The 13,684-nt window shown below is 47.3% G+C and overlaps 1 protein-coding gene across 2 annotated transcripts in view; it reads right to left on the reverse strand.

Moving 5' to 3' along the window:
* The window catches only part of Pitpnm3 (PITPNM family member 3), a 95,211-nt gene that overhangs the window by 69,380 nt on the left and 12,147 nt on the right, over nucleotides 1-13,684 (reverse strand). The window contains exon 2 of one of the 2 annotated variants that reach the window (XM_015506001.2): nucleotides 7,395-7,490. In XM_015506001.2, the coding sequence (XP_015361487.2) occupies nucleotides 7,395-7,490 (96 nt within the window). Of the gene's footprint in view, nucleotides 1-3,286; nucleotides 3,871-7,394; nucleotides 7,491-13,684 lie in introns of those variants that run through there. The other variant, XM_048798381.1, reaches the window with a different exon arrangement.

Consider the following 13,684-nt stretch of genomic DNA (forward strand, 5'->3'; position numbering starts at 1 on the left):
AAAAAAAAAACACACAGAAGCCTATGCACACAGAAGCAGCAGACAGAATGGTTCCTTTCGGAGTTGTTCAGGCAGAGGGTTCCCTCTCTTAGTGCTGCCTCCCCACAGGACCCACTAAGGCCACAGAGGGGACATCTGGATGACTTGTCCTGCTTATTGACTTTGCCTTTTGTCTTCTGATGACTGTTCCCTGCATTCTAATTATCTCATGGTGACCATTGGTATGGACATCATTTTTTTGGCATCTATGTCCTCCAGGCCCTGAACTCCAGCTCCTGCTCAGACTAAGCTGCAGGCTGAGCATCACCCACCATCACCATAACTCTGGCTCCAACCTCAGCCTGACTCTGACCCAGGCCAAAGCCTGCATGTGCCCTTTCAGTACCACCTCCGGTGCTGCAAGGAAAGCCTTTCTTCTTGCCTGGGGGGGCCTTGGTTTCTGCAGGGTTTATAGGACTTAGGGAGACTCCTTATCCTAGGCCAGGTAAGCCTTCACCTCTAGCTCATGGAGCCAAGGGCTTGGTCACCTCCTCCAGATGACCTGTCCAATACCATCTATCAACAGGCCCACAATACCAGTCTGTCCAAGGACCTAGAAGTGTCTGCCCAGAGGCCTCTGGGTCACACGATTGCTCACCTTGCTGGGTGTGGTGGCACACGCCTGTAATCCCAGTGACTTGGGAGGTTGAGACAGGAAGATCAAAAGTTCAAGACCAGCCTCAGCAACTTAGTGAGGCCTTAAGCAACTTAGTAAGACCCTGTCTCAAAACAAAAAAGGCTGGAGGGGACTGGGATTGTGGCTCAGGAGTAGAGCACTCGCCTAGCACGAGCAGGACCCGGGTTCGATCCTCAGCACCACATAAAAATAAAGGCATTATGTTGTGTCCATCTACACCTAAAAAAATAAATATTTAAAAAAAAAAAAAAGGCTGGGGATGTGACACAGTGGCAAAGTGCTGCTGGGTTAAATCTCCAGTAACAAAAAATAAGATTGGCCATCTTCACTGTGCTCCCTAACACCCTCCCCCCAACCTACAGCCATGGCTACCACTCTCTCTTCATCACATGGTGGCAGCTGCCACTCAGGTTATCCCCAGAAGCCTTTGGGACAGGCTCTATTCTCCATCTCCCCTCCCACAGTGGGGGGAAAGGCAGGGGAGGGCAGGGGGTCTATGACATACTTTGATTGGCTTCCGTGATGGCTCCTTGGCTCAGGAATAGTCATCCAGCTTCCCACAGTGACTTCTGTCCTCTCCACCCAAGAGACAAAGCTTCCTACACCTACTGTTTTCCAGAGGAGGAGTCAGACTCAGAGACTCAAGTCTCGACTGAGGTCAGACGGAGGCTGTCAGGGGCACTGCTAGGATCGGGGACGGGGTCCTCTGACTGTGCTTCTTTCACTCCAAGGGGCTGTGTGATCATAACACAGTTTGAGAGAAGACCAGACTCTGCCCTCATTCTCTAAGAGAACCAACTTGGTGAGAGTCTTTGTCTGTAAAATGGGATTGTTTATCCCTGCACCACCTTCCTCTCCTGGTTGCTATGGGAAACCAGAAAGTTCGAGCCGTGAGACTATGCAACCAGCATCCAGCTCCTCAGGCCCCAGCCTCCTACTTGATGGCAAAGAGGAGGATCAGCCAGCACCGAGCACTGAGAGCAAGAAAACCGAGGAGACTTAAGACAGGGGTAATGGCAGAAGTTGCCCAATCTGGAGGACATCCCTACCCTGCTGAAGGAGCGAGTCCCATGCTTGGTTCTTGGTCAAGCCACCCAGGACCAGATGTACCCTGAAGATAAACCCAGCTCTACCACCACCACCACCCTCCACAACTGCTTGACCTGTCATCTTGCTTATGCATGTTCGTGGAGGAAATGTATGCTATTGAGATGATGGAGAGGAAAACCAAAGTGAGGAAATGGGCCTGGGCATTATGGTGACAGAGATTTGCAAGGCCATTTGGGTGCCCCATGAAACATTTAGAGCTGCGAAGAGCCTTCAAGGTGAAATCTGGCATCCTTGTTTTGCAGATGCATGGCTGCTTAACTGGTCCATGGTCAAAAGGAGCCTCCCGGGTAGGGTCAGGCCAAGAACCCAGATCTTCTACCTGCTAGTTCAAGGAACTTTCCCCTAAGATTACCTTTTCACAGTCAAGTTCTTGGTAAAAGCCTTTGTTTATACCTAGATCTTTGATCATTTTAGAACTCTAGTTGGAGTAGTCTCTGTACCTAAGTAGGTTATAGTTGAGGATGCACCTACACTCATACATTGCTGGTGGGACTGCAAATTGCTGTAACCATTATGGAAAGTAGTATGGAGATCCCTCAGAAAACTTACAATGGAAACATCATTTGACCCAGTTATCCCACTCTTAGGTTTATACCCAAAGGACTTAAACTCAACATACGACACTGACACACCCACATCAATGTTGCTAAATTCACAATAGCTAAACTATGGAACCAACTGAGGTGCCCTTCAACAGATGAATGGATAAAGAAATTGTGGTGTATATATACACAATGGAATATTACTCAGCCTTACAGAAGAATGAAACTATGGCATTTGCCAGTCAATGGATGGAACTGGAGAATATCATGCCAAGTGAAATAAGCCAATCCCAAAGAACCAAAGGCTGAATGTTTTCTCTGATATGCACATGGATACTAATTCACAATAAGGGGGGGGGAATGGAGGTACTTTGGATTGGACAGAGGGGAGTGAAGGAAAGGGAGGGGCTATGGAGGCAGAAAGGATAGTAGAATGAATCAGACATTATTACCCTATGTGCATATATGATTACACAGCCTGTACATTATTATCCTATGTGCATATATAATTACATAGACTGTACATCATGTGCAACCAGAAGAATGAGAAGTTATACTCCATTCATGTATGATGTATCAAAATTCATTCTACTTTAATTAAAACAATTAATTAGAATAATTTTTTTTAAAAAAGTGGGGGAAAAAGACAAAATAGGGTGACCAAATGTATTCATATCCTATGTAGTAGTCTCAGCGACAGGGAACATAACAACAATTTTGAAAGTGGTGATACAATTCTAGTTAAGTGTTATTTGCAGTAATTATCATTTCCTTATTTTTCATAGCCACATTATGAAGGGGAAAAAAAAAAACTAATTGAAGAAATGAAAACTGCAAATTACACCAGGACGACAGAATTTGTTCTTACTGGCCCATCCCAGACTTAGGAGGTGCAACTACCCCTATTTGCTCTATTTCTATCCTCCTATCTATTCCTCCTCCCAGAGAATATCTTTACCATGTGCACCACCAGACTTGATCCCCATCTGACATCTCCCATGTATTTCTTGATGGCCCCCCTGGCTTTCCTTGATATTTGGTATTCCTCTGTCACATCCCCGAAAATGCTTGTGAACTTCTTTGTGGAAAGAAAGACGATTTCCTCTGGTGGGTCCACTGCACGGCTCTTCCTCTTGCGCTTTGCTGGGCCTTAGAGATGTTCCTGCTCGCAGCGATGGCCTTGACCATCATGCGGCTATCTGCGCCCCCTCCACTAGACTACCATCAGGAAGCCATGTCTCTGCTGTATACTGGGGGCTCTCTCCTGAATGGGGGGCTTCGTCTATTCTATACTATAGGTGGCCGTCCTTGTTGGACTTCTCTTCTGTGGGCCCAGTGAGTTGGACAGCTACTTCTGTGACATCACACAACTGGCGCGGATTGCCTATGCCAACACCTTCCCAGAAGAATTAGTGATGATCTTTAGCCACGATCTGATCTCCGTGATGTATTTCAGGGCTCTGTTAATGTCAAGAAGCACTCAGGCTCAGGGTCAGAACCAACAGGGCTGTGTCCGCCTGTGTGATATCCCCACATCACCATAGTGGGGCTAATGTTTGGACCAAGCATCTACATTTATGTTCGTCCCTTTGACTTGTTTTCCCTAAATAAAGTAGTATCTGTGTTCCATACAGTAATATTCCCTTGACTTAATCCCATCATATGCACATTGCAAAACAAGGAGGCAAAAACAGCCATGAGGAAGTCGGTCAACAGATATAATTTATGTAAAGAGAAGTGAAAAATAAAAGATTTTCTAGTCCTTCTGAGGATCCTTGCCCTAAAATAGGAGGCATTTGCTGTGGTAATAATGCTGCTTTTACTTCCTCCTTTACCTCAGCGTCTCTCATTATGATTTTCTTCTGTTTCTCTTTACGATGGTGGAAAAACAAAGACATTAAAACGGAAACAGGTTTACTTACACCCACCCTGAAGTATCTGGCAGACCATTATTGGAATCTGAGATACACTAATTGTTCATTGAGCAACTACCCTAGAGGGACTCAGGCTGTGAGGAGATCGTGTGTTGAGAAATAATAAAGTATAAAGACCTCAGAGACACATCCACCATGAATATGAAGAAGTGGCCAGCACATGAATGTGACTAACTCCATGTTAGGACCTCAGTCACTCAAGGTCCAAGCATAATTCCCTGTGGCAGGTCCATCTTATACTATAAATTCTGACTTATGAGACTCTGTCCTCTACCAAGACAGGGACAGGGGTGTCAAGGGCCAGCCTGAGCATGGACATGTGCAGGATGCAGACTTCCTTCCACAGACAGGTTGCCCCTGTTGGCACAATGGGCCAGTAGCACTAATCAGGCTCCTCCTCCCTCCCTCACTGGGGCCAACCCAGCCCTCCTGATATCTCCCAAAGATACTGTGCTCCTTCCTTCTGTGAAAGCTCTCTGCTGCACAGAACAGAATGCCCTTCCCCCAGAGCCACACGTGGCTCAGTTCTTGTTATTCAGCTCCCTGTTCAGGGCCACATCCTCTGGGAACCTCCTTCAGTCCCCCAACCACTCTGTCACACCCCCTTTGTTATATGGGGGAGGGGATTCCATTTTTAACAGCATTACTAAGGTATAATTGACATTCAGTAAACTGCACGCATTTCAAATGCACAGTTTGGTAAGTTCTGACATTTGTAAATACCTGTGAAAACATCACCCCAATCAAGAGAGTGCACTATCACCCCTAGGGGACCCCTGACCTGCTCCTGTCACTACAGATTAGTTGGCACTTCCAAGAATTTTATATCAATGGATCACACAGTGTAGTGTGTGCTGTGTTTCTGTCTGACTTCTTTCACTTCGTGTGATTATTTTGAGATTTGTCCACATTGCTGCCTGGATGCGTGCATTCCTTCTTACTGTGCTGCAGTTTGTTAGTCACTCCGTCACTTGTGTGCACTCATGTTTGGTTGGGGGCTGGAGTAAATAAAGCTGCTGGGAACGTTCCTGGACCAGTCGACAGGTGGACACACACACTCTTTTTCTTGGGTAAATGCCTAGCAGTGGAAGGATTGCTAGTTAAGTATGATTCACTTTTTAATTAACTGTAATCTATTTTCCAAAATGGTCGTATATTGTCTCTTCCCACCAGCAAAACTGGAAAGTTCCAATTCTTCCACATCTTGGTCAGTCATTTGAGCCATTCTAACAGGTATATGGTGAGATCTGTGCAGCTTTGATTTGTATTTCCCTAATGACTATGACACTGAGCATCTTCTTTTTTTTTTTTTTTTCTTTTTTCTTTTGATGCTGGGGATTGAACCCTGGGGCATTTTATCATTGAACAACATGGTCAGCCTTTTTTTTTTTTTTTTTTTTGAGACATGGTCTCCCTACGTTGTTTAGGACCTCACTAAGACACTGAGGCTGGCCTCAAATTTGTAATCCTTCTGCCTCCACCTCCCAAGTCACTGGGATAGAAGGAGGTAATGAGACCAAGGGCGGAAAGTAAAGGAGGGCCCACCAAGAAGAGAGGAGTGAGGGAAGAGGCCAATTTCACCGCACAAAGAACAGAGACATCAGGGGAGGGGTGAGCAGAGAACCGCTGAGGGAAACCTAGGGAGACAGCACCCAGCTGGAAAGGGAGCAAGAAGGACCCACAGCTGCTCTAAAGGAAAGCAGGTGAGCAGGGTCCAGGGACAGAGCTAACCCGCATGCCACCCACAGATGCCTGCCTCCTGCGGCAATCCATTGTCAGCTGGGAATGCAGACCCCCGATGAACTGTCAGAAATATTTTAAACCAAAGTCTTCCAAGCACCAAAAATATTGAAGCTGTTGTTGTCACACTGTGGGTTAGTTGCTATGGAGCAACTCAGCCCCAGCAGCCACTCCAATCAGGCAGAAAATTGGCCCCAAATGGGCTGATTTAGGACTGTCATGGGGGACAGGGGGTCTGCCCAGAGCCAAGAGACAGGGATGCTTAAGCAGGGGCAGCTCCCTGTCTCCCAGTCACGCTTCCCTGAAAATCACCCGACCTGGGCATTCTCCACATTGGAAGGTGCAACACAGAGCTGACAGGGAAACTAAGGCCCAGCTTGGGGTCACAGAACGAGTGGATAGCATGGCTGGGACCGCATCTCCAGGCTCCTGCTCTGGGTCTGGATGTCTTCTCAGTCATGGTCTTCTTGTCTTTCAAGATCCTGTTTGCCAGGCATTTCAAAGTTGGCCCCCATCTCAGGATAAGTCAACACCCTAAACATGGTGGCATCTTGGAATGGGGCCAAGCAGGCCGAGTGGGAGCTGGGGACCCTCCGGGGCTGGGGAGCAGGCCATCGGTGCTTCTACCCCTTCCCACCCATCCCATGGAGCATAACTCAGGGTGTTCTCTTCTAAATTCCAGACTGACTCACCTCCTGCTGCACCCACACCTCTGGTTTTGCTCACGCTGGTCTCTGGCTAAAGCGCCTGCCCGTTTGGTTTTGTGCTTTCTCCAGGGCGAGGTTCAGAGATCCTGTTCCAGCCATGGGTGCCACAGCGCCTGCAGCCTCATTGCCCTGGCTTTTCACTGCCCTTCCATGCGGGTCTTCCTTCAGAGCCTGGAATGTTCCCCACTCTTTCCTACTCCAGGGCCACCATACCTGCTGTCTCCCCTATCTACAAGAGTCTTTTGTGGGCTCCTCACCTAGCCACCTCCTACTCCTCGGATCTGCAGAAAGGCTGTCCTGCCCACACTGATTCAGGGGCCCTCCTCTCATCTTCTCTCATAACACCTGCCACTGTTCTCCTGATGGCAGCGTTCCCCATGAAGGCCTGCATTTTCCTTTGTGCCATTGTTTGGTGCCTGCCTCTCCTGCTAGACTAATGCAGGCAGCAGCCGTGCCCACTGGTTGCCACAGTCTCCTGTGCACTGGACCAGCTCCTGGCACACATTAGAGGCTCAGCCAACATTTCCAAGAATAAATGGATAAATACTGAGCCACTGACTCAGGGCTCTCGCAGTGTGGAACTGTTGTCCGGGTGGGAAGGAATATACTAAACCCCAGCAGGGATGCTTTCTTGGTCTTCTAGAAAGATCAAACAGTGGATAGTGTGAGAATAGAGTTCACTCACCTCTAGCATCAAAGAATTCATCATCTGAGCTCTCCACTGAGTCGCTGAGGACATTTCGAAGGTGCCAGGGGGCACCGCCGCCCGGGGAAGGGCCACCTGCCAAAAGGAACACATATATTAGGCAAGCCGGAGACTGTGTCCTGGTGTGAGGGAGGCAGCCCTGGGCCCCCCCGGACTAAGAGTCAGGCTCAGCGGCCTCAGACCACACGGAGGCTTCTCATACCCTGCTTTCATTCAAGCCTCAAAGAAAACCTCTTTGGGAAAGCTCCAAGGGGCAGGGATTAAGTGTATACATTTTGCATAGATTAAAATAGAGACGGGAGAAAGTTAAGAGACTTAGCCAAGGCCACCCAGTGTATCCATCAGCCCAAGATAGAGTTGAGCTGTGGTAACAAAGTAGCTGCTTAAAACAACAATGGTTTCTTTTTCACTCCTGAGTGGGTTGGAAAGAGGCTGTATTCATCCGGATCACTTAAAGGGGCCACCACCTCATGATGTCACCATCTCAAAATGAAACCTCAAGGTCTGCCAAAGGAAGAAAGAAGACCACAGAAAATCCCACCCAGTCTGAAACTTCTTAAACTCCTGCCCAGCAATGATAAGCTGCTTCTTGCTCTTCGTCAGCCAAAGAAGTCACACGGTCATGCCCAACTTCAAGAGGGTGGAGGAGGGGAGAACCAGATACCTTGATGACCACTAAAGAAGTCCACCTCACACAGCATGTGCAGGGCAAGCCAAGACGGAGCTTCAGAACCAATATAAGGAGGAGCCAAGTTGGAACTCTGCCACCAGAAATCTGCAAGGCCATTCCCTTTCCATCCGCAGCCCCATTTCCCCCTCTGTAAAATGATGACCACAACCAATCCCTAGCTGGCAGGATCAGAAATATTACATGTTCAGTGCCTGGATCTCATGAGGCTCAGCAATGGCAGCTGCTGTTAATATTTGTATCTACAGAGACCAAGATATGGAGTCGAGGGGTCTTCCAAGCAGGTGGGAGCAAGGATGCACAGAGGACCTAAACTCTGCCCCAACCCACCTCCTGCCCTGGGACCAAGACTGGGGTGACCAGGCACAGAGCTGGGGCTAGGAGCCCCCTCCCTATTCTCTGGATCCCCTCTACTAGGCATTTTGGGAATCACATGGGACCAGCATGTGCATGCATCCCTCTGCATGCCCCTGGATGCAGAGAATTCTGGGGATTACAAATGGATTAAAATCCAATTGGAGATGCTGGGTGTGTTTCATGCCTATAAACTCAGGGACTTGGGAGGCTGAGACAAGAGGATTGTGAGTTCAAAGCCAGCCTCAGCAATTTAGCGAGGCCCTAAGTAAATCAGTGAGACCCTATCTCTAAATAAAATACAAAAAAGGGGCTATGGATGTGGCTCAGTGGTTAAGTACCCCTGATTCGATCCCCAGTAACCCCCCCCTCAAAAAAAAGTCTCTAAAGATTATCTCTATGGAGAAATTTAATAAGAAGAGTCAGAGGAAAAACCAGTTTTAATCCTGCACATATAATTTTATATGATCATTAATTTCATAGATGTATCTTATGTTAACAGTTCCAAGATGCACCTTTTTCACACTAACATCTTTGAAATTGAGTGTGACTTAAAGGATGGCATATAGTTATTTAATTGGCATTGTTTACTCTTTCTCAGAGGTATATAAAATAATGGTGCATCTTAGAATCAATTGTATTTTTCAGTGAAAAACAGTAAAACCACTGTGCACATAAGATTCATCTTTCCTGGGGCTTAGCCTCTGGTCACCAAGCACATATGTCCTGTCCCTGCAGAGACTTGTATCAGCAATGCCCCTCCCTGGGTTTCCCTGTCTTTATAATGAGAAACCTGACAGAGATGGCCCCTTGAAACTCTTCAACTCTGACTGATATTTGAGGAGTCCACCTGGCACACAGTAGGTAACAATAAAAAAGTGAAAGGTCAACATCCTGCCCAGCCATGATCAGGTTGCACTTATGACAGTCCATGGAGAAGCTGCTGCAGCCCCAGGTCACAACATGCAGCTCTGAGCCTACATCTTAGGGCATAAGCAAATATCCTTGAGAGAGACGACAGCCCGGGTGACCCAGGAACACAGCCCTCCTGGATAACGCTCCTGCCCTGCTCACCACAAACTCCCAGACACACACCTAGCTTAGGCCTTGTGGCTTGGAGCCAAGTAAAAAGCACATTCTGAGACACAGAAAGGATAGAGACCACAGGGAGCACTGATGTGGGTGTCACCTCTAGATGCAAAGTTGGGTCTCCCCAAGCTTCCCAGAGGCCCCTTGAAGCTTCTGATCTCATCACCAGTGTAAGCAGCATGGTAGACAGGCTCAACAATTTCCTACCCTTGGGCCCTGGATTTACCGCAAGAGGGTCTGAGAATCCAGATGCATCATAACTGTCTTTTTTTTTGGGGGGGGGGGAGTAGTTGGACACAAGATTTTTATTTTATTTATTTATATGTGGTGCTAAGGCTCAAACCCAGTGCCTCATATGTGCGAGGCAAGTGTTCTACCACTGAGCTATAACCCCAGCCCCATAACTGTGTCTTTTAAACATGGAACTGGGGCTGTTTGCTTGAGCAATAAGACAAGAAAAAGAAATGAAAAGTATACAGATTAGAAAAAAAGCAAACAAAACTTTCTCTGCATGCTTATCTACATAGAAAACAGAAATTCTACAAACTCTACCAAACAAAAAAAAAACTGTACTAGAACTAATAACTGTATAGCAAGATTGCAGAAATCAGGATCAATATGTAAGAGTCAATTGCATTCCTACATACTGGCAATGAACAGCTAGAATTTGAAAACTAGAAACAATACTATTTACAATAGCACAAAAAAATACTTAAGTATTAATCAAGTATATGTGGAGATTTCTGTGATTCAAAAAATATAATCTCAGCCAGGCATAGTGGCACATACTGTTAATCCTAGCTACTTGGGAGACTGAGGCAGGAGAATCACAAGTTTGAGGCCAACCTGGGCAACTTTATGAGATCCTGTCTCAAAGTGTAAGAAGTAAAAAGGGCTGGGGGCATAGTTTAGTGGTAGAATATCAATGGGTTCAATGCACACACACACACACACACACTCACAAATATCCTTTGTAATCCAATTGTATTCCATTCCTAAGAAGCAAGAATTTGGGTATTAGGGAAGTCATGTCATCCTTGTCTATTCAGTTCCTGAGTTTGGGAATGGAAGCATCTAGAGTTTAAGTACTGACAGAGTTACCTGGAAGTTTTTCAGTCTATATGGTTTCCGAGTTTGAATATCAAAGAATCTGCAAGAGGTTCCTGTGTACTGTGGCCCTCACACATGTACAGTATACACTCCACCCAAAGACCATAAGCACTGACATGCCTGCCAATCTCCCACTAAGATAGTAAGTGCCAGAGCCTTGGGAAAAGAGGAGAGCTCTAAGCCAGGCATGGTGGCACACACTTCTAATCCCAGGTACTCAGGAGCCTGAGATAGAAGAATCACAAGTTCAAGGCCAGCCTGGGCAATTCAGTAAGATCCTGTCTCTAAATGAAGAGCTGGAGATGCAGCAGTGGCAAAGGTTCCCTGAGTTCAATATCCAGTATTGAGGGAGAGAAAGAGAGAGAAAGCACTTCTCCCTTACCCCCCAATCTCTTGGCATTACCGTACTCTATGTGGGCCACATCATCCTGGGTTACTGCAATCCTCTGATAGCATATGTATGGGCTGGCCTTTGGGGAAGTCCAGGGGAGTACCAGGGCAGAGCACAGCCCTGCAGGGAGGCCAGCTCAGTCCCTTTGAGGAAGCAAGTTCCCCCAGCTGGAAGTGAGCAGAAAAAGAAGGGACTGGTGGGCATCAAAGGAAGTTTCTCACTCCCACAGGCACTATGTTGGGTGCTGGGCACACCACGACGGATAAAAGGGACAGGATAGATAAAAGGGTCACCAAGCTTACTTTTGCAGGGGTATGAGGAGAGCCCACCCAGATCAAGTACACGATCATTTCTGCAGCAAAAACTTAGTTGCTCCCTCTCTACCTCCATCACCTCCATCTTCTGCAAGTGTTTCTGACGGTGTAATTACAGCCTGAAGGCTCGGCAGGCATGGGCATGTGGATCTGTACGTCCAGAGTGAAAGCAATGAGGGAACGTGGACTGGTTCATCAAGAGCACTTGGTCAATGGTTCAATTACAAATGTTAACCACAGCAGCGGGCTTTCTCCTCCAAAGGATCAGGCTTCACCTAGCTGTTGTGACTCTCCTTTGTGGTCAAAATATATGTTTGGATTCCTTTCCAAATGCATACTATACTTTGTTTACTGTTTCTCTCCTTACTTTCAAACTGCAGGCTTGCCTGGGTTTTTAAATGTGCACTCTTAAGTTTGTTTAAAGGGCACATGAGATCTTCCCTCCCCTCGGGCAGGGGCTGCTCAAAATAACCTCTGGAAAGGCCCTTTTGAGGTGCTGGGGAGCAGCTATATATAAAAGTGGGTATGTGAGGAAGCAGCCGTCACCTGGCTTCTAAATGGGAGGTGTTCCCTCCATCTCTTCCTCCAAGATGCTGACTTTTTAGCAAATGACAAAAGTCAGATTTCAAAAGAAGTGTGTGTGGTGGGGGGACTGTTCTGAAAAGGTGTCAGGAGCTGAGGTTTGAATGGTGAGAAAATGCCAGACACATTAATGTGTGTGTGTGTGTGTGTGTGTGTGTGTGGTGTGATGGGTGTGTATGCATGCTGGCTCACACGCACACGCAGGTGGGGGTACACATGCAGGTGGTGTTGACACGCAGGGTGAGTGAGTAAGAGCCTTCCCGGGATGAAGAAACTGCAAGGGCAGATTTGCACATGAGTGTGGTATACTCACAGGGCAGAAAAAACCCATGTGGCTGGAGTCAGTGATGGGGGCGGAGGGGACAGGTATGAAAACAGATGAGAGGAGAAGGATCCAGACCAGGGAAGTCTGGTCTGGCCTATCATGGAAGGCTACTTGGAAGAGGTGAGTTCTGCGGTTCCTTCCCCTTCTCCTGCATACTTCAAGACGGGAATACAGATGCCTAAGGGGGTGGGAAATTCTCCCAGGAGAGGGGACGGCAGGGGAGGTGGGCAAAAGTTCATCCATGCAGGTTCAGAGTAAGGACAGATGGGCACAATGGTCCCAAAAGTGAGGACAAATGACCAGAAGCAGTCCCCTTGCATTGCGTCATTACCTTTCTCTGTATTTTCTGATCCCACACAGAAGAGGGCCAAGAACTGTTTGACAAGCAAGTGAGTGAACAACACCTGCTGAGGGCCAACTGGGTGCCAACAGCCTGCCAGCTACTTTGCAGATCTTATCTAGTGGCATCCTCCCTGAGCCCAGAGAGTGGGCATAACAAATCACCTCACAGGGAAGGAGCCAGGCAAAGAGATGTGAAGGCATTTGCTCAAGAACACAAAGCTAATACACAGTGGAGGCAGGATTCGAACACAGATCCAGGGTCTGTACTGTCAGAGCCACCATGTGGGCACCTCTCTGTAAGAGCTCAGGGTGGGTGACTCCCAGTCTCTTCCTCTCTTCGTCACTTTCTCTTGGCAAGTGATAACTGTCCCATCTGTTGCTGGCCAGTTGGGCAAGGGGTCAGAGGACCCTTATACAAACCCTGGTCCTAGGGCTCTTATCTAGAATCATCTGCCTACCCAGATCCACAAATTAGCATTTGGCTTTTTGTGGGAAAAATCTAAACGGATCTTTGCATTCCTGTGTAGAGATGTCTAATATTACACAAGTGTCTGTCACTGGGTCTGCAAGGCTGTGTGTGTGTGTGTGTGTGTGTGTGTGTGTGTGTATGTACATACCTTGGGGAGTGTAAGCCTCCTCAACTTGTCACCCTTCTTTCCTAAGACTGTTTCTAAGTCACATGCAAATCAGCTACCAGCCATGGGTGGTAATGTATCAGAGAGGTGAGAGACTTTGGTGCAACACAAATATGAATTCTACAGTATTATTTACTAGTCCATGATCCAAAGGTCAGTTCTCTAAGCCTCCGTTTTTTTCATCTGGGAAATGGGTGCCATGATCCTTACCTCCCTGATATAAGATTTAAATAAGGTCAGTCAACAAATTGTCCACCCCGATGCCCTGCCTGGAGCTCAGGAAATGGTGGCCCCACTCAGCTGCAGAACTAATCCTTGAGGCAGCTTCTAGCAGCAGTTAGGGACCCTCTCCAAGGCTGCCAAGCTGCTTCTATGTCCTTCAACATTCAGCCTACCTGCTCCTGAAGACCACATTTATTTAAAACCCTAAATCAGAGTC

The sequence above is a fragment of the Marmota marmota genome, unplaced genomic scaffold, assembly GCF_001458135.2.
Source record: "Marmota marmota marmota unplaced genomic scaffold, marMar, whole genome shotgun sequence".
NCBI classification, from domain to species: domain Eukaryota; kingdom Metazoa; phylum Chordata; class Mammalia; order Rodentia; family Sciuridae; genus Marmota; species Marmota marmota.